The sequence below is a fragment of the Chrysemys picta genome, chromosome 1 (assembly GCF_011386835.1).
Source record: "Chrysemys picta bellii isolate R12L10 chromosome 1, ASM1138683v2, whole genome shotgun sequence".
NCBI lineage: Eukaryota > Metazoa > Chordata > Testudines > Emydidae > Chrysemys > Chrysemys picta.
In genome coordinates this window covers 84,495,639-84,515,463 of record NC_088791.1, presented here as the reverse complement: position 1 = coordinate 84,515,463, position 19,825 = coordinate 84,495,639, and the positions used below count along the sequence as shown (strand labels likewise).

General features: G+C 42.6%; 1 protein-coding gene across 4 annotated transcripts in view; it reads right to left on the bottom strand.

Annotated features, from left to right (window-relative positions):
• Positions 1-19,825, bottom strand: part of ELK3 (ETS transcription factor ELK3) — a 60,393-nt gene that overhangs the window by 26,731 nt on the left and 13,837 nt on the right. For 2 of the 4 annotated variants that reach the window (XM_005306514.5, XM_065560789.1), the window contains exon 2: positions 5,987-6,195. In XM_005306514.5, coding sequence (XP_005306571.1) covers positions 5,987-6,193 — 207 coding nt within the window. In that variant the 5' untranslated portion in view covers positions 6,194-6,195. Of the gene's footprint in view, positions 1-5,986; positions 6,196-6,897; positions 7,157-17,813; positions 18,022-19,825 lie in introns of those variants that run through there. The other 2 variants (XM_065560786.1, XM_042859798.2) reach the window with 2 other exon arrangements.

Sequence of the window (19,825 nt, the reverse complement as noted above, 5' to 3'; positions counted from 1 at the left end):
TGAATCATTTGATGAATTTTAAGACACCAGTGTTGTTCCCCCCTCCCCCCCCCAAGCAAAATGACTGAGCCAATAAAACTGCCTTCATGAGTGAGTGGTCTTCACTTCCTTGTGACGACCAATTTTAAAAATACACCATGTAGCACTAGCTTGGTTAATGCTGTTAACATTAGCTGTGTGGGGGTGGAAGCTGCCCAAAGACAGAAAAATCCATCGTCATGTGCTAGCCTCCTATCTAAATGGCTGATGGCTTTTGTCACAAGTTGCGGAGCACTTGCGTTCTCTCCCCACCCTAGTTTGCAGGACCAGCAGGGTTGACAGTGGGCAGATACTGAAAAGCCCCTCCAGATAAAGGGATGCCAGCCTCAAGCCCTGCAGATTATGCCCAGCAGCTCCCACTCTGAACCCTCCTGCAGCCACTCCCCAGCCATGGCACCACAGCAGATCCAGTGCTCAAGCTGGTATTGGGTATGAGTACGGAGCAGAGTCACAGAGCACACAGCAGCCGCTAAGACACCAACAAAAAGCACTAACTTCCACCAATTTATCCAACAAATCAGCCCCAGTCGGGGGGAGAAGTGCAATCTGCTTAGTATGGCTCCCTCCCAGCCAGAGTAAATATGGGGAGAAAAGGTGTTTGGTACTTGGCCCTCCCCTGGTTTGTTAACATTTAATCCATTACTTACTGACCTTTCATTGTCCCCTGAAAAACTGAAATTGCTTATCCAGAATTACTGGTTCTTCAAACTCTGTAGCAGGCTACCCTGCCTCTTCTGCTCCCTGCCAGCAATCTACCTTTCCCCATTGCTTCTGAATGAGCGTAACAAAACACGGTACATATCACCTGCTAACCTCTGGCTAGCCCACAGAGAGAAGTCTCTCTGCTGCTACCAGCCAGTAGAGTCACTCCTTTAATTTAAATAGCAGTAGCCCATGGTTTTGGTCTGGGGTTCAAACCCTGCTGCTGACACATGGGGAGGAGGCATCACTATATCAGCATCTTGGAAGAGGCACATAGGAGGTACACACAGTCCTCCTGGAGGTGCTGAGTTAAAGCGTTTGGAAAGAGAAAATATATAGCAGACAGCAAGCAACAAAGGGAGGATGGATTGACTGAAAAGATGACAACTTCAAATGCCATGAAGAAAGACGCACAAGAGGGGAAGGGACGCAAGTGAAGGGGCACTGTCACATAAAGGGGCATTATATTTCACTCACTTGGAGAAAAAAGGATTTGGAGAGAGAGCATTACCAAGGAGAAATGATTTGTCTCTTATATTCAAACAGCATAAATTCAGCCACTTACTGTATTAAACTAATGGCTTTATTCGGCAGAAGCCAGGCACAAATGGTTCACTCACCAGCAGGCACTCTGTGTGCATTGATCCTAGTCAAGTTTATAAACTGAGAGGCTGGAGTCAGATAATGATGTGAATTTCCCCATGCTGAGCAGGAGCCTTTTAGTACTTAGTGAGGGAGAATTCACCATGCTGAGTGGTTAGAAAATCATATCCGTCTACAATAGAATATCCTTCTGTTAATCCTTTTGTGCTTTCCAAGCCGCCTTCAAAAGGTCTTAAGGAGAGAAAACTTAAATGGGCCTGACTTCTTCTCATTGAAATCCTAACATCTTTTTATCATAGTAGTTATGGCTTTAGAATCCTACACTGAAGATGTTTCACAGCCTGTTAGAAGGAGAACTCCTTCAGAGTTCTTGTTTAAGCAACAACAAAAATATCAATCTACCAAATCCTGTTCAATACATAGAAAAGAATTTGATTTCACGTCCAGTGACTGGATTTTTGGATGTTTTGTTAACTCTGCTTGCACAGCACCTAACACAAGGGGGAATCCCTGGGGGTTAAGGTAACACAAATAATAAAGGACAATATACTTTGAGCTCAATTCGGCAATAAATTAGTCTGATTTACCCTGCCACGTGTAGCAGGCAAACCTGCCATAATCATGCTAAATTTTAGTGTTAGTCACTGCAAGGTATAATCTCATCTCATTTAGCTCCTGGAAAATCAAGATGAGAACAGACTAATAAGCATAACTATACTTGTTTTAAAAAATAAATTAAAATTAGCATTAACTCTGTGTAGTGAGCCGGTGTGGCACCCCTCCGTCTCCGATAGGGCCGAGCTTCCTCCAACCCCAGCGTGGGCGGAGCCACCGGGTCCGGGGCCCGCCCCTCCGAGGTCACAGCCCCGACCCGGAAGTATAAAAGCCTGCCGGCAGAGCTCAGTGAGGCCCAGACCGCCAGAGAGAGCAGACGTCCCGGGCCGAGCTCCCGCTTGGGAGACAGTCGCAGGTAGCTGCCTGCTACCCCCCCCGCGCCGGTCGAGCCTACCTCTCGCCAGGTACCCTGAGGAGGGCTGGCCAAGTCTGCCCCGGACCCGCTACCCTGAGGAGGACTGGCCAAGCCTGCCCCGGACCAGCTACCCCAAGGAGGAGCCAAGCCTGCCCCGTGCCAGCTACCCTGGGGGAGAGCTGCCGGACCGGCCCCCAAGCCCCGCACCAGAGGAACCGATGCTGCTGGACTGGCCCGAACCCGGCATCGCCAACGAGGTAGGCCCCGAGGGGGAACACGGAAGTAGCCCGGGGGTAGCCGACCCCGGTCAGGCTGCAGAGGCCTGTGAGCCGATGTCAATGTGTTTCGGTCAGGATACCCCACTGACCAGCAGCGGCAGTAACCGCTGCTAGGGCCCCGGGCTGGAACGCAGTGGAGTGGGGGGGCCTGCGTTCCCCCCTGCCATCCCTGCTCACGGGTGGCAGGCTTCCCCCTCACCCGACGCTCAGGTGTAGGACCCTGGGCTTACCCCAACTGGTTGTCTGCTCAGCCCCTGCACCAGAGGGCCTGAGCTCCTTAACTGTTTGTTTGCTCAGCCCCTGCATCCAAGGGCCTGAGCTGTGACTGTTTGTTCCCCGCCCTGATCCAGGCCGGGGCCTGCTTAAACTGCTGATTAGCGCTCAGCCCCTGCCTAAGGGCCTGAGCTCCCTGAACTGCGGGCCGCTCAACCCCTGCTTAAAGGGACCTGAGCTTTGACTGTCTGCGCTATAGTGAGCCTGTGTGGCACCCCTCCGTCTCGGAGGGTAGAGCCCCGGCGCGACCCTACTACACCCTGGTTTTGCAAACATTGTAGGAAACAATAAGAATAATAAATATGAGCCCACTGTAAAAATCAAGAATTTAGTCATATAAAGAATAGTGATCCTGAAATAATACAATTAATAGTAATCCAAGAGTAGCTGGAAAAACAGTAGTCTAACATCCAGATAGGGGAATTGTACTAGATATTTTAATGCCTCCAGCATTGTGCTGTGCAATAAGTCCTCCGGTAATTTGTCTTTCTAGTATCTCGTCACATAGGAGAGTTCCCCTCAAGCATTCATCCCTCTGCTATACTCAGTTTATCAAATACAAATTCTGTTACCCTCTGTTCTCTTCATCTCCGCATACTTTATTCTACTGCTGCCACATCTTACTTAGCCCAGGAAAGTGGATGACTAGACTGGACACCAACTGAAAGGCCAATAAAGTACTTGCTGTAGCACTGTTTACCCCAATGGTGACCTTATGACCTTCCCAATATACTCATGTGGCCTGGTTTTCAGAGGTACTGAACATCTTTATCTCCCGTTGACCTTATCTGAGTTGGTGAGTGCTCAGAACTCCTTAAAATCAGGCTAAAAATGTGCCTATCTGATCTTAAAAGCTCTAAATAACTCCAAGTAACAATATCCAAGATGTTTCTATTTAGGATTTCATTTTGACAGAGTGGTTGAACAACATCTTTACCCAGCTACCCAGCAGGTATTTTGGCACATTATCAGCAGTGAGAACACTGGGCCAAATCTATGCCTACATTCTCTGTGTGAAGCTGACCTCTGGGGATGTTGACATACACTACAGAATAGCATAAATACATACCAGCTGTCAACTGGAAGGTATTATACTCAATAAGATCACTGAATTTCCAGCACAGATACAAGGGTCAAAATCTAAGTCGTATGTAAGTGGATGCCACATCCATAGAAATCTTTGGCTCAAATTCAGCAGGGAGGTAAATGACGTAAGTTGGTAAGTACGCACATATGAGTGAGTGCATGGAGTAAATGTCATAACTTGGATCAATTTGCCATTTAGCTGGTGCATAATTTCATATGTGATGGGGGAACAGCAGGAAAAGCATGATAGGTAAATCTAGAAAAGCTATAGTCATACTAGAATGACAGGTTCTGAGATTCTGCAAATGGATGCAAAGCTCTTCTGTTCACAGGCTCCACCCCAGGCCCTGCCCCTGCTCTGCCCCCGCCCCACCTCTTTCCGCCCCATTTTGCCCCCGCCCTTGCTCTGCCCCCTCCCCTCCCCAGCGCCTCCTGCCCGCTGCTGAACAACTGATCCACAGCAGGCGCTGGGAGGGAGGAAGGGGGAAGAGCTCATCAACGGGGCCACCAATGGGTGCTGAGCCTCCACTATTTTTTTCTCGTGGGTGCTCCAGCCCCAGATCACCCAGGGAGTTGACCCCTATGCTTCTGTTAACCCACCCTGTTATCAGTTCAGTGTAAATTCTGCTGATTTATTTTATATGGTTACTTCTACCAGAATATAAGAGAGGTGGATATGACCCTCTGGTCAGAGTGAATGAGAGGCAGAGATAGTGAGAACGTGCAAGAAACCCTAGGAACAGCTAGATTTTGAGCAGGAAGCTTGGACTGAGGTTTATGCTCTGTCATTATGATGTGGGAGATCAATAAAGGTAACACTGGGAATGGGAGTAAGTTTCAGTCTGCAGCTTGTGCAGGCTTTTCCTGGAATGGGGTGAGACCACCACCTGCTCACACACGTTTTATCTTAGACAAGGCTCTGTCTTTTTGTTCTGTGTTTGTACAGTGCATAGCACAATGGGCTCCTGGTCCATGACTGGGGCTCCCAGGTGTTACACAATACAAATAATAACAACAATAATAATGCACCTTGCTGTTAGTTGCTTTTTTTGTTGTAAGTTACACTTGTTCTGCACATCCGTAAAAATGTCAGCTTGGTGCATGTTGCAGTACTTTACCACTTATATCTGTTTTCTAACCAAATTACACTCAACATGTAATCTAGCCTATTACTTAAATCAACACAGAGTTTCACAAGATGATTTTACATAAAATTTAAATACTACTTAAGAAAAAGTGGGCATTAACTAGTGATCAGTTACAATGAAACTCCTGTGCAGTACTGTTGCATAGCCACAGGCATTCTAAACATGTTTCAAGAGATTAATGTTCACTGCATTGCAAACCAAAGGAATTAGGGCCCAATCTATGAAATGAATTGAAAGACGCCCTCCCCTCATTGATTTCAATGGTCATTATATCATGCCATTAATGACTTGCCATTTACTGCACACTCTCACTGACATTTCTTAAACTCAAAACGTTTTGTAGAAATGATAAGGTCAGACTACCAAATTATTGGCCAAAAACCTCCTGTATGTCTCAATCACGTGTGTCCCTTAGTTGGCTTTGAAAATCTGAACCTCAATGTTTAAAGTGTGTGTGTGTGTGTGTGTTCGTTCACCATTTTTAAAGTTAGCCTGGCAGTGAAGCCACTATTATAACTGTCATAATTACAGCATTGCTACACTCTACAACTGATCTTCCCTGGAGAAAATCCTAAATATGCTGTGATAACCAGTCTCTCTTTATAATAAACAGCCATTTTATTGTCGTCAACAGTTATAGAGGGTGTTGGCCAAAATTTCTCCTCCCCCCTCACTCCAGTATTGTGCAGTGGTTTACTGAGTGCCAATTAGTTGTCACTCCACCCAGAGGTGGCTGCCTGCAATGGTGCTCTTTTTATAAAGTTTGTTTTGGGATCTTTAAGAATGAAAGCATCTACATAAAGGTAAAATATTATTTGCATCTCTCAATTTAGTCTATACGGTTTTGCTTCTATTTACTTAATCTGCTTCAGAATAACAACCGTTACCTTGTCATAATAGTATCGGAGAGCTCTGCTTAGCTTGTCATAATTCATATTAGTTTTGTTTTTTCTGAGTCCCCACAGCTTGGCCACCTCTTCTGCTTTGAGTAGCTTGAATTCCCCATCGTTGGATGTCCAACAGATCAGGTGCTCGTGTTTCTGATCCAGCAGCAACTGCAATAGGAACTGCCACAGTGTGATTGCACTCTCCATACCTACAATGGACAAAAGACAACACCGTGTGAAAGGCATTCAGTAGCACAGATTTAGGCTCCAGGTTCATCTCAACCCTAATCTTCATGTAGGATTCATTCTACATAGCTAAAAAACAGTTTGGCAAAGGAAGGTGCAAGGCACTAAAAAATAATTCTAAGCACAAAACTACAGAAGCCTGGGACTCCCATGTCATAGTTCTAGTTGTAACATTCTTTTTCGCTAAAACATACACACCAGAGTAAAGGGAAACTCAAACACTCTGCATGTGCTTCACATAAACACAGTGTCATTTCCAGGCCCTTAGCACTTCCCATTTCAATTCCTGCATCAGCCACCACCCTCTGGCCTCCTTGTTCCCACATTGCTCCTTTATAGTCCATACGAAACATGGCCCATATCCACTGCATCATGTTTAAACTTAGCCTCATTTACAATGCCCTCCATAACTGCCTCTGCCTACATAATCTCACTGAATCACTGTAACCTCTCCTCCACTAATGACTCCAGTCTTGATACTACATCAACCTGCTTTTCCATCTCTATGCTGGTTCCTGCTCTCAGAATTCACTCCCAGGGTACTACCCTCTCTTCAGGAAAACCTCCTGATACTGCAAGGACCACAAGAAGGGAGTCAGGAATTAAATTCATTTTTCTATTAATTTAACTAAACATACATGCCGCTGTGAGGTGACCTGCCTTACCATAGTGACTGCGTAATCATATTGCTGTAATCCCTCTCCTTCCTCACCAATCCTCTTTCTCTGCTGCTTTGTCACCTCCTTTGTTGCATCATGTCTGCACTTGGACTGTCAGCTCTTTGGAGCAGGGACCATTTTATCGGCAATGTAAGGAGCCTAGCACACTTGGGAAGTGTAAAATAATTCCCCCAAAGTGATTCACCTTAAACATTCCATCAGTTACGTAAGAAGTATTTTGCCCTTCAGTATCGCAGATGGAGCTGGCAGCTAGGAGAAAAATTTCAAAAGTGCCCTAAGTCAGTTGGAAGAGTAAATCCCATTTAAAAAGTGATTTAGGCATAGGGTAAAATTTTCAAAAGGGGCTGAGGGCTTGTCTATGCAGGAACATCCAGGAAAAATAATCCAAATTAACTAAAAATGCAAATTTGAAGTGGATTAATTAAACCACATTAAACTTCTGTCTGAATACTCTCATTCATAGAATCACAGGACTGGAAGGGACCTCGAGAGGTTATCTAGTCCAGGCCCCTGCACTCATGGTAGGACTAAGTATTATCTAGACCAGTGGTTCTCAAGCAGGTTTCAGGGGGTCCATCAAGCATGGCTGGCATTAGACTCACAGCCCGTGGCCTTGAGCCCCAACACCCGGGGTTGAAGCCGAAGCCTGAGCAATTTAGCTTCGCAGTTTCACCTGTGGCGTAGGGCCCCAGGCATTGCCCTGCTTCCTACCCCTTAATGATGGCCCTGGCTTTTATATGGAGAAAAACAGTTGTTGTGGCACAGGTGGGCCGTGGAGTTCTTATAGCATGTTGGGGGGGGGGGGGGGGGGAGGCTCAGAAAGAGCTTGAGAAACCCTGATCTAGACCATTCCTGACAAGTGTTTGTCTAACCTGCTCATAAAAATCTCCAATGATGGAGATTCCACAACCTCCCTAGGCAATTTATTCCAGTGTTTAACCACTCTGACAGTTAGAAGTTTTTCTAATGTCCAACCTAACCCTCCCTTGCTGTAATTTAAGCCCATTGCTTCTTGTCCTATCTCAGAGGTTAAGAACGATCTTCTCCCTCCTCCTTGTAACAACCTTTTATGTACTTGAAAACAGTACTCAATTTTTCAATCTTCCCTCACAGGTCATGTTTTCTAGACCTTTAATCATTTTTGTTGCTCTTCTCTGGACTTTCTCCAATTTGTCCACATCTTTCCTGAAATGTGGCACCTAGAACTGGACACAATACTAATTAGCACGAAGTAGAGCAGAAAATTACATCTACTGTCTTACTTACAACACATCTGCTATTACATCCCAGAATTAAAGTGGCCTTAAATCACTTTCAAAGTGAGTTAAAGTAAACTGAATTATGCCACTTTAATTTTGAATAAAAGCATCATGCAGGGATTAAATACAGTTTAACTAATCCACTTCAAATTCACACCTTACAATTAATACATATTAATTTCGTGGGTGTCCTTGTGTAGACAGTCACTTCCTCTTATAAGACCCTGTCTTCTATTGCTTATATCAGGGGTAGGCAACCTATGGCACACATGCCAAAGGCACGTGAGCTGATTTTCAGTGGCACTCACACTGCCCGGGTCCTGGCCACCGGACCAAGGGGCTCTGCATTTTAATTTAATTTTAAATGAAGCTTCTTAAACATTTTAAAAATCTTATTTATTTTACATACAACAATAGTTTAGTTATATATTATAGACTTATAGAAAGAGACCTTCTAAAATGTTAAAATGTATTACTGGCATGCAAAACCTTAAATTAGAGTGAATAAATGAAGAGTCGGCACACCGCTTCTGAAAGGTTGCCGACCCCTGATTTATATAGTAACAGAAGAACTAGGGCATTTCAGAGAGTCCATATTCTGATTTGCCATATGTGTGCACACATTTAAATCAAGATTCAGATTGTTAACATTGAAGGTCAGGCTATTTTACAATCAAAAAGTCATTTTCAATTGACCTTTAAACTAGAAAATGAATAAGCAAGATTTTTCTCATTTTCAGTAATTTGAAATTTGTCAGCATGTAAATATTACCTCTAACCATTGGTATAAGTATCAGGGCTAGTCATTCAGGCTTTTGTGACTGCTTGCTCTAGGTATCCAAATAGGATAATTAATTGATATCCCTAAATCAGGGGGAAACAGGAGTGGGAAAGCCACTAATTCAATATTTTTTCTTAGCACTTGCTTAATTGCTTGTTTAATTCTGACTTTGTTTCACATATCTGATACAGATATAAGAATCTCAGTATTATCCGGTTAATTGGATTTTTAGGAGTATCCATTATCTACATCTAAGTCCAGCAAATGAAATTATCTCCAAAACAAAATTAGTAGGGTTTAGATCACTAAGGTTCGAATATTATTCTACGGTGCGGCCAGTGTGTTTATCAGGCTTACGGCTCTACAGTTCTGTTTGGTGTGACTGCCACAAGGTGGCACAAGGCTTCTAGCTATTCAACCATGTCAGACTCTATGTACCCGTATAAGCAGTTCACTGATCTTTAGGGTTTTCCTCTTCACTCATATACATCAGGGTGTTAATTAATGTTTGTTGCTTTTCACTCACTAGAAAAGCAATCCACTAGGTCCTATGATAAACAAAATGAAACTCTGCACGTAGAATATTTAATGACAAAAATAAATAAATCTATTTTTCACCAAAGTTAATTTACTGAGTCAGCTAAAGATACTGGAGAATTTAGTGAATATCTTTAGGGGGGAGGCAAAATAGAATTGGGAACTTGCTTTGGTCTAAATCATTTCAAAGCACACACACCAAAAGGGGTTTTCCAAATTTATCCATGTTCTTATGACTGCAAAGGCCTCATTTATCCATTACATTTGGAAATTCAATTTGAACACAAAAGGCAACTCCCAGATGTGCAATGTAACAATAATATAGTCTACGACAGAGGACAGTGGTCCACAGGGAGCCATTCCACTCTCTTCAACGAACCAGTATTTAAGTTAAATGTAAAAGATATATTTTGAACTAAAGGCACAGTATTTATTCGGTTACATACATTTTTATGCAAATGGTATGTATTTTTATATCAATCCTTTTTTATCCCATGTAGGGTAAGAAAAAGGGTATAAACACATACAGATATTTAAAGTTACATCATGTGCCTTTAAAGCAGATATAGTCTATTGGATAAATAAGTATTTAGCCTTCCATAGTGGATTTATCCAAGACATTCTGGTTAATCATGTAACTCTATTCATCTGACTCTCACATGTATACACTAGCCACTGGAGTTAAAAAATGTGTTTATTTTATTACACAGGGAGCTGGCTCATAATCATATTGTTACAAATACATTTTTATTTGAGTTTCTCCCTTATAACTAATAATATACAATATAAAGAAATATCCTGCACAATTTTAGTTTACATCTGGTGCCTCTTTGGAATGACAAAAAGCATCTGAAATCATCAACTTCTTTTACTCTGGGAAATTAAAAATAGCTTAAACTGTGTTAGACTTTTGTAAAACAAATCTCCTGGGCTAAGACCTTGAAGACAGAATTTCAGTTGAAGAAATTAAAAAGGGCAAGGGGTTCTGAAAACACCAACACAACCTTCACAATCATGATGACATAAGTCATATTACTAGAATAGTTTAGACATACAATGTGCCTTTCTTTGCTTTTAGAGCTGGACTACATCCTCTTCTCTATATCAGAGGAAAGTTTAATTGGTTAATTGGACCTTAACTGGTTTAGAAGTGTGTTTTGTTGCAGCACCTTCCTGACCCTTCAGCCCTGACCAAGAGCATGTATTATAGGTGGTGCAGATAGTGACAATTATAGCTAAGGTTGCCCAACAGTTTCCATTATAAAACCCTGTTTCCAGTTGCTTGTAACTTTCACAAACAAACTGTACAGGCTGAAATTTTCCATGCCGGGTGTCTGCCTCGGCTGATTTTTTTTTTAAGTTTTAAATAAAATGGGTCAGCTGTTTCCAAGGACGTAGTTAAGGGAGAATATATGGAGCTGTGGAAGAGGAGGAAAGGAACAGGGGGTAGCAGCAGGGGAGGGGATAGGGCAGGGAAATGCTGGGGGAGACAGAGTCCGAAGGGTCTGTAATCCCTAGAGAACATTCCCCTGCAGAACCTGGAATAGTTTCATCTTTCCTTTGCTGTCTAGCAAATAATTGTGAAATCTACTGGCAAAGCATAGGTGTCCATCTCCTCTAGTCCCAGGGTTCACATAAAAGATAACCGCGTTCTACTGCTACCTGTTACTCCATTAGCTCAAGTAATACAGAACTGTGCTGCGATCTATAGATCCCAACCCTGCTGTTCACCCATATGCGGGAGAGAGGGATTCAATATGGTTCTACGATACATTTTTTTTTTCAATTTGTTTTTTTTAATCTAAGGAAATTACATCCAAAAATGCTACATTAAAAGAATGTTAATGTTGCAAAGCCAAGCACCAAAATGTTAGGTTAGTTAGGTGCAACCTTAATTCAGTCCCCTTGTGCATACGCATTATGGTACAGTTTTTAATTATATGATCACATACTATTTTTTCCACAGGATCCCTGCCTCTTTCAGTGCATAGGGTGGACTGAAGCTGTTGTCTGTAGGACCCTGCTTCATTTGTTGCAGAAGCTGGAAGGTGTGTAGTGAATGAGGCAGGGAATGGCAGGAAGAGAACGGACAGTCTCATGGTTAAGGCAGTTGAATGGTGCCCAGGAGAAATGGATTCTATCCTTGCCTCTGCCACAAAGTTGCTATGTGATGCTAGGCAAGTCACATATGCCAATATATTCACAGGTGGCCATTCAGTGTCTATTCCTTATTTTCTGGGTACCCAATTTAAGACACCTGGTGTCTGATTTGCAGAAGTACTAAGCGCTCACAACTGCAACTGAAGTCAACGGGATCTCTGCGCTGAACATATAAAACGCTGTTAAAAAAGGCCAAATGTTCAGATTGGTCACACAAAATTAGTTAACACTGTTACAATTTTGGCTTCCGTCTCTGTCCCTCAGTGGCCATGTGTAAAATTAGCATAATAGCACTTCACCTCTCAGGGGTGCTGCAAAGATGATTTCATTAATGTTCATAAAGAACTAAGATACAGTACAGTAGATTCCAAATATCAGCAACACTCGGTGGAAAGCCAAAAGTTGCTATTAATCGGCGGTTGCCAATAAGCAAAAAGAAGGCTTGTGGGGCTGCAGCCCCACAAACCTGCCTGCAGTCAGTGCTCAGCAAATCCCAGTGCTTCGTTCCAGCGCTGCAGCCCTGGAAGGAAGCGCTGGGGCACTCAGAGCACCAACCGCAGGCAGGTTTGTGGAGCTGCAGCCAGGGAAGGAAGCATTACGGCTGCACAACACCTCTCCCTTCACTCTCCTGGACCACTGAAGGCCCAGGCTTGGTACATCCATGCACTTCCATCCCTGACTGCAATCCCACTAGCCTGCCTGCGGACAGGGCTCTCTATAGGAGGCGGGGGTACTAGGATGCCCGGACCCACAGTGCCAGCGTGGAACACAGCACAAGGACAGCACAGTGAGAGGTACCATGCAACCCCATGGGCCACCTGCACCCTGCGGAAAGCCACCCCGTCTAGCCTCCCGGCTGCCCTGCCTGCAACCTGCCCAGGTTCCACATGTACCAGCGCTTCCTCCCCTGGCTGCAGTCCTGTGAACCTGTGTGTGGCCTGGGCTTTCCACAAAGAAGTTGACAATAGCTGGCATGCCTGTCACCAATATCCAGACCAATTAACATTCTAGTCAACTGGATCGAATCGGTTCCAAGCAGAATGTTCCTATTTACAGAACGTTATTATTAACAGGGTTACTATTAAGCAGAATCTAGGGTTACCATATTTTAATTTAAAAAAAGGAGGACATTCCACGGGGCCCTTCCCCGCCCCCAACCCCGCCCCCATCCCCGCCCCTTCCCTGCCCCCGCCCCTTCCCCAAAGTCCCCACCCCAACTCTGCCCCCTCCCCTGAACGCTCCGCCCCCCTGCTCCTCCCCCTCCCCTGCTTCCCGCCAATCAAATGTTCGCAGGAAGCCTGAAACAGGGAGGCAGCAGGTAAGCTGGGGCTGGGGCTGGGGCGGGGCGCAGCCCAGTCCGGCCCCCCCGGCCGAGCGGCTTCCTCCGGTGGCCCGCCAGCCCAGGCCAAGAGGCTCTGGCCCCGGTGTCTCCCACCCGGCTCGGCTCCGGCCGAGTGGCTCTGGCCCACCCTGACCCCAGCGGCCCCGACCGAGCACCGCCAGCCCCAGTGGCTCCAGCCCCCGGCCGAGCAGCTCCGGCCCCAGCAGCTCCGGCCCCCCGGCCGAGCACCGCCGGCCCCAGCACAAGCACCGCCAGCCCCCGGCCGAGCAGCTCCAGCCCGAGCAGCTCCAGCCCCCGGCCGAGCACCGCCGGCCCCAACGGCTCCGGCCCCTAGCCCCACGGCTCCGGCCCCTGGCTTAGCACCACCGGCCCCAGCGGCTCCGGCCCGGACTCAAGCCCCACGACCCCTCCCTCCCTATTTTCCCGGACATGTCCGGCTTTTTTGGGATTTCCTCACGGACAGGGATTTGAGGCCCAAAAAGCCGGACATGTCCAGGAAAATCCGGACGTATGGTAACCCTAGCAGAATCTATTTTGCTACAATGAGAGCCCCACAGAAAAAGTGGAGGAAATGAATAGAGCTGGTTGGGAATTCTCTGTCAGAATCATTTTCCAACTGAAAATGCAGTTTCTCCAAAATCAAAATTTTTGCTGAAAATTTTCAATTTTCTGTCAGGAAAATCTAAATGAAATATTTCATTTTAGGTGGGTTTGACCCAAATTGGAATGTTTTGGTTTTTTAACTAAGCCGAAACATTTTGTTTCAAATCATTACTTGCCCCCCCCCCCTTCTTTCCTATGGGCTGGACTCCCTGGAGAACTACACCTTCCAATAATGCAATGTGTATTTCCCCTGATTGACCAGCATGGTGCATCATGATCAGATGGCTCTAGGTGCATTACAGGAGATGAAATCAAGCCAGGAAGCCTAGCCCAGATAGGAAAATGGTGGCATTGAGCTCCCAAATTACAGCTCCTATGAGGCAATGAGCCAGTATGGGACAATGTAGTTTAATATTGAACTAACTGGAAACAAAGCATTTTGATACATTTTGATTCTGGCAATGTCAATGTTTAGTTTCAATTCAAAATCTCAAAACAAATTTCTGAATCAAAATTCCACAAAAAAATTCAACTTTTGTCCCAATTTGGGAAAAAACAAATGCAGAACTGTCAGAATTTCCCATGGGAATTCCTAATTTTTCTCAGCAAACCTAGAAATTAATAATTTTTTACCCAGTGCAAGGTTTGAATGGTGTGCAAGAAATAATGCCTGGGCCACACACTGAATGATGAGTATAAAAAGAAATACTGCCATTTCAATGAACAACATCTGACCTGGGCACTGAATGAGTCAGAGGCTCTGTGGAAAATATTGTATGTGATCAAATAATTAAAGAATGTATTATAATGCACAAGGGGGCTGAATTAAGGTTGTACTGGCAACCTTAATTCTGGCATTCCTAACTTTTGAGTTTTTAACTTTGCAACCTTAATGTTCTTTACATGTAGGGGTTTTTGATGTAGTATATTTGTGGAAGGGACATATCCACCCAGTGATGTCAGAAGTATTAGGTTGAGCTGAATAGTCTAATAAATTTTCCCCCAATGAACACAATCTCCATTGATATAAATAATTATTGGTATAACAACTGATTGCCAAAAAATTATACTTGGAAATAGAATATTTTATGGCAAAGGAATAAACTGTATAAAAGAGGGATCCACAAACTTCTCAAACAACTATCACAGTTTACCAGACTAACTGAATGAGAAATGAATAGGTGCACGGCCCAAGGCCCAAACTTGAGGTTTACCACTAAGATAGGAAGAGGAGCCTAGAATACCAATGCCGACACTATGTGCCAGTGATTGGGAACCTGCTTTAGAGTACACAGACAGAACTTTGATAAATATTATGAAAGATGCCCATCAAAATGCTTATTCCCAGAAATGCTCAGGACATACAACAGCATTTATTATATATGTATACATATACACACACAAAACCCACATCTTACAAGAATGTTGTTGTCGTCAAAAAACAACCATTAGAAACACAGGAAATTCAGAATTAAGGTTAAATTGAGCAGTCAACTTATCTTTGTTTAAATGTTAATGACATGAACTGGGAGGTAGAAAGTAGGATACTTTGTGGTGATATTAAGATCTGTGGGCCCTGTGATAGGGGGAGCTAGAAACTCTACAGAGTAATTAGGAGGCAGAAAGCAGGAAACCCTGTGGTGTTCAGGAGCTCTCCATATTCCCTGGCTTCACAGCTGATTTACCTAAATCTGGCCCCTAATCCCAGGTTCTCCTGTTTCTTCTAGGTTCCATGCCTTCATTTTTTTTCTTCCACTCCCAAGTTTGCCTCTCTGTCGACTTTCTAGGGCAGTAGGAGCTGCTGCAGATCGTAGTAAGTCCCTAGGAACTCATGTAAACTTTAAAGTCCATGGACATGATTCTGCATATCCACTAAGGTCAAAAGCAGCTCCTACTGACTTTAGAAAGTCTATTGAGGCCTGGGACCGGAAGCAAAAATCAAGGTAGGGAACCTGGGTGAACAGATTAGTCAGGGAGGTTGACTGGAAAACCACAGGAGCTGCACAGTCTATCACAGGCCAGTTAAATCTGCAAAGCTTGGAATGGCTCACAGGGGTCAAATATGTACATGGAAAAGATTAAAACACAGGCCTAGCCAGAACAGGGAAATTAATTTCACTAAATACATTAAGAAATTACCAAATCCTTTTGCAACCAGAGCAGCTGCAAAACATACAACTACTACACACACACCCAGCCACCTCTCACCCTCCCATGCACACACGTGCATTTATGTCTCATACAGGAAAGTACTTGTTTTGCAGGCACACGCATTTCTCTTTAAACAGATGTCTTTCTTCTTTTCAACTGGTCTGGAAAACGAGTGTGTATTTTTTGTGTGTTTATTGCCTTTGTATCCTAATTCTGGCTAAGAGCACGTTTCTCTGAGCAGAGTGACGCTGTGCATTGTTAGGTCTCTCATTCACATTAGCATTCAGCTTCCTCTATTTCTACAGGTTACAGGCAGGAAACTGGAAAATGGGCCACAGGAAACCTGGCCTCCTACATCTGTCCCAGTTTGTAATCGCAGCTCTGGTTTTATTTTGCTCAGTGTCTCAGGTTTGTTTTAACCCTTGAGATGATGACTGCATTAGCTTGCAAAAGAACATGGCTAATTTGCTGTTAAATTACATTATTTTGGTAAGAAGTTTTTTTTTTTTTTTTTAATGTAATTACTGGATACAAGAAATGATGAGAGTTGAGTAAATTTTTTAAACAGGACAATGTCTGGCAGGGAAAAAAAATCATTATGCAAGTTTAAAGAGAATTCATTTTTCACTGAAATGACCAAAATCTTTCAATTTATTGTAACTAACATTCAGCGCTTAAAATAAATGAATATTTTTAAAGAAAAATACAGAAAAATGTAATTTCTAGCTCATTTATCTTATCTATATATTTTCAGTGTATAAACCTAGTGCTATGGTGAACATCTATATTGAAAGTTAACAACTTTCAGATGCTTTGCTTATGCCAATTTTTTTTAGTTTAATTGCAAACGTAAGAAACATGCTGGTTGTGAAAGAGAAAATTAATTTTAATATTATCAAGAACAATATTTTTCAGGTATATTTGTTTTACATATGACTCCAGATGCAAATTTGAGCTGATGTTGATTTTGAGACAAGTTGTATTTCTAGAATAATTAGCAAAATCATTACATTTTCCCCTTGATATTGGTTTGTGTAACAACCAATAGATCATGAGAGGTTAAAGAAAGTGGCGAGTACTATCCAAACGGCTGCACAGGAACATTGTAAAAGAAAAAGGCAAAAGTCTGAGTCAATCTTCAAATTATATTTCTCAACAGTTATGTTTCAAGGATGACAAATAGGATGTGGTTAGTGAAAAGTTAGCATTTCTGCCAAAATGAAGAAAAAACAAATATCAGTTTGTTTACTTAGAAATTTTGTCAAATATTCAACAAAGGATATCTTACTACTAATTTAACTGACCTTGAAAAAGTAAGCTTGCAAGTAAATGTGTAAATATATGTGTATTAACTTGATGAAGAACTTTCTCTGGTAAATGTCAATAGAACTAACTTGTGCTCCCGTACACACCAACAGCACTTTAGGGAACTCTTTGTACACAATATAGTGGGTTGGTAATTTTTCCATAGCCAGCAACTGGAAGGTTTCCTGCTAGAGCATCCTCAGAATTTTTCTATTGTTTTGAAACTGCAAAAACTTTCTAAATCAGGACTTCCTCCTATTATATTTTAGAGGTGTCTTTCTGGGAAATGCAGATTCAAGTCAAAAGGTAGGAATTCCTGCAGCACCACCCAGTGGAAACATTAGAAAAAGTTAAAGATTGACCCAACACAGAAGTTCTGAGATGGCTTCAGAAGAGCAGTAATTGCCACACAATTAAGGTGTTTTAAGGGTGTGTCAAAAGACACATAGGGCTTTGTTGCCTGCAGTGTTTAGCAGTATTACATGCGATAAGCATGCTTCACCACTCATGTATAAGCAACTAAATAGTTTTTCCTTAACTTTTATTTTTGTAGGATCTTTTAATAAGAAATTAATTTAATTTAATAATTTACAGAGCGTCTTTCTCCCCTCCCCCCCCCCCCAAAAAAAATCATCACCAGTCACTTTGGGCTCTGTACAGTTTATCAGACAACAACAATTAAAACAGCACAAAATAGACAACAGCAACTCCAAATACATTATTAAATGACAAATCTACATAATTAAAAAGGAAGGATACATACATGGGGACTATATCAGTTTCAGAAGAAAGCACTTCTGATAAAGCAACATCTTCAATAGATCTTTAAAAGTAGAGAGGGATGGACTGAGGCAGATGTCTGAGTTCCACAGGCTTGGTCCCTTGCCACACTGAGGTGTGATGACAGAACCCCTACGATGTGACCGTCTTCAGAGTAGAGACACCCAAAAGGGTAAGCCTCAAGTAGCCGCCTTAACAAGAATGGAATATAAAATCCTTAACATGAGGGAATGTGGCCTTTTCCTCCCTGTTAAGGGCTTTAATAAACAATGTGTTTAACTATTTCTAAGGCTAACCCATACACAGAAGTGCATAAATCTATAATGGTTCCAAACATTCACCTTGGGATAGATGTAAAATGAATACAGACTCCTTATGTTTCCTTCATCTGCTCATATGGTGTACATCTGTGGCATGTTGGCAATGCACTAGGTTGCAATCTAAGGGACTTCCAGGTTCAAAGGCAGCCCTGTATCTTTATCCTCCCTGTATGAATTTTTTTGTTACATTTTTGCCTGTGTCAGTGGGGCTTAGTTATAATTATTTTGTTCCGTTATATAAAATCTTTGAATGTCTCCATTTTAAATGTTGAAAAAATATACGTGCTAGTGGGAAAACAGCTAGATAAAGGCAGTGTAAACTGCCATGTATTTAGATATTTGTTTGCAGGTGCAGATGCTACTTCTGAGGAGTTTACTCAACATATCCAGTGACGATTCCTCCTAAAAGTAAATATGACTTCTTTACCGGTGAGCCTGTACTTTAACTAGTGTTTAAAAGCTTCAAATTTTGTTACAAGGTACAGAAACAGAAGCGTTTATAATCGATATTGATGACTACAATGAGGAGATGCATTTTTAATAAGTTTATCAGTAGAATCATAGAATACTGTAAATGTTCCCTGTATATCTACTGCTATTTTTATACAATATTTATTTTTATTTTTAAACCAATCCTCCACTCTTAACTGACTTGTCTTTTACTAGAAACTCAGGAAAACGAACAGGTCTCTTAATACTGTGGATAGAAAAGGATCTGGTCAAAAGGAAAGGGAATGCAATTCTAGTAATTTAGTTTTGGCTTAGTTTGAAGGTGAGACTGAGACTTGAACCATAGTGAGATGATGGGCAACATATGTTGGCAGACTTAGCTAACCCTCTTCTGTAAATTGAATTTTCAGAATGTGTTGGCTTAGGAAAGATGAATCATAAAATTATAAAATAGCACAAGCAGGTTATCTGTGTACTTACTCGTTACACTGGGATTTAGTTGTATGATTAGACTAAAAATTGCATGGTTTGATTTAATAAAAGGCAATCTGTGTACATATATAGACATTTGCATACACAGAGTGTCCTGAAAAATAGCTAATGTTCCTTTGATAGCTATTATAGACTAATCCAAAATCATGAATCCCTTATTCACATTGGTGAACAGTTACTCACAGGAGTAGTCAAGACCCACAGTTGCTGGCTTCCATAGGATTAGTCCTGTGACTAACTGTTCACCAGAATGAGTAATGGGTTCAAAAACTATCCCTAAATTAAGAATCACTGGTATGTACTCTCATGTATCTCAAATTCCAAGAATATTAGTTTCCTTCTCCCTTTCTCAGATACAAAATTGATCCATAAAAGTTCTGTAATGTCAAAAGCTATCCAGGTTCTGGTTTGCTCTAGTGCAGGGGTCAGCAACCTTTCAGAAGTGGTGTGCTGAGTCTTCATTTATTCACTCTAATTTAAGGTTTCGCGTGCCAGTAATACATTTTAATGTTTTTAGAAGGTCTCTTTCTATAAGTCTATAATATATAACTAAACGATTGTTGTATGTAAAGTAAATAAGATTTTTAAAATGTTTAAGAAGCTTCATTTAAAATTAAATTAAAATGCAGAGCCCCCCGGACCGGTGGCCAGGATCTGGGCAGTGTGAGTGCCACTGAAAAATCAGCTTGCATGCCGCAGGTTGCCTACCCCAATCTAGTGCTAATGCTGAAGC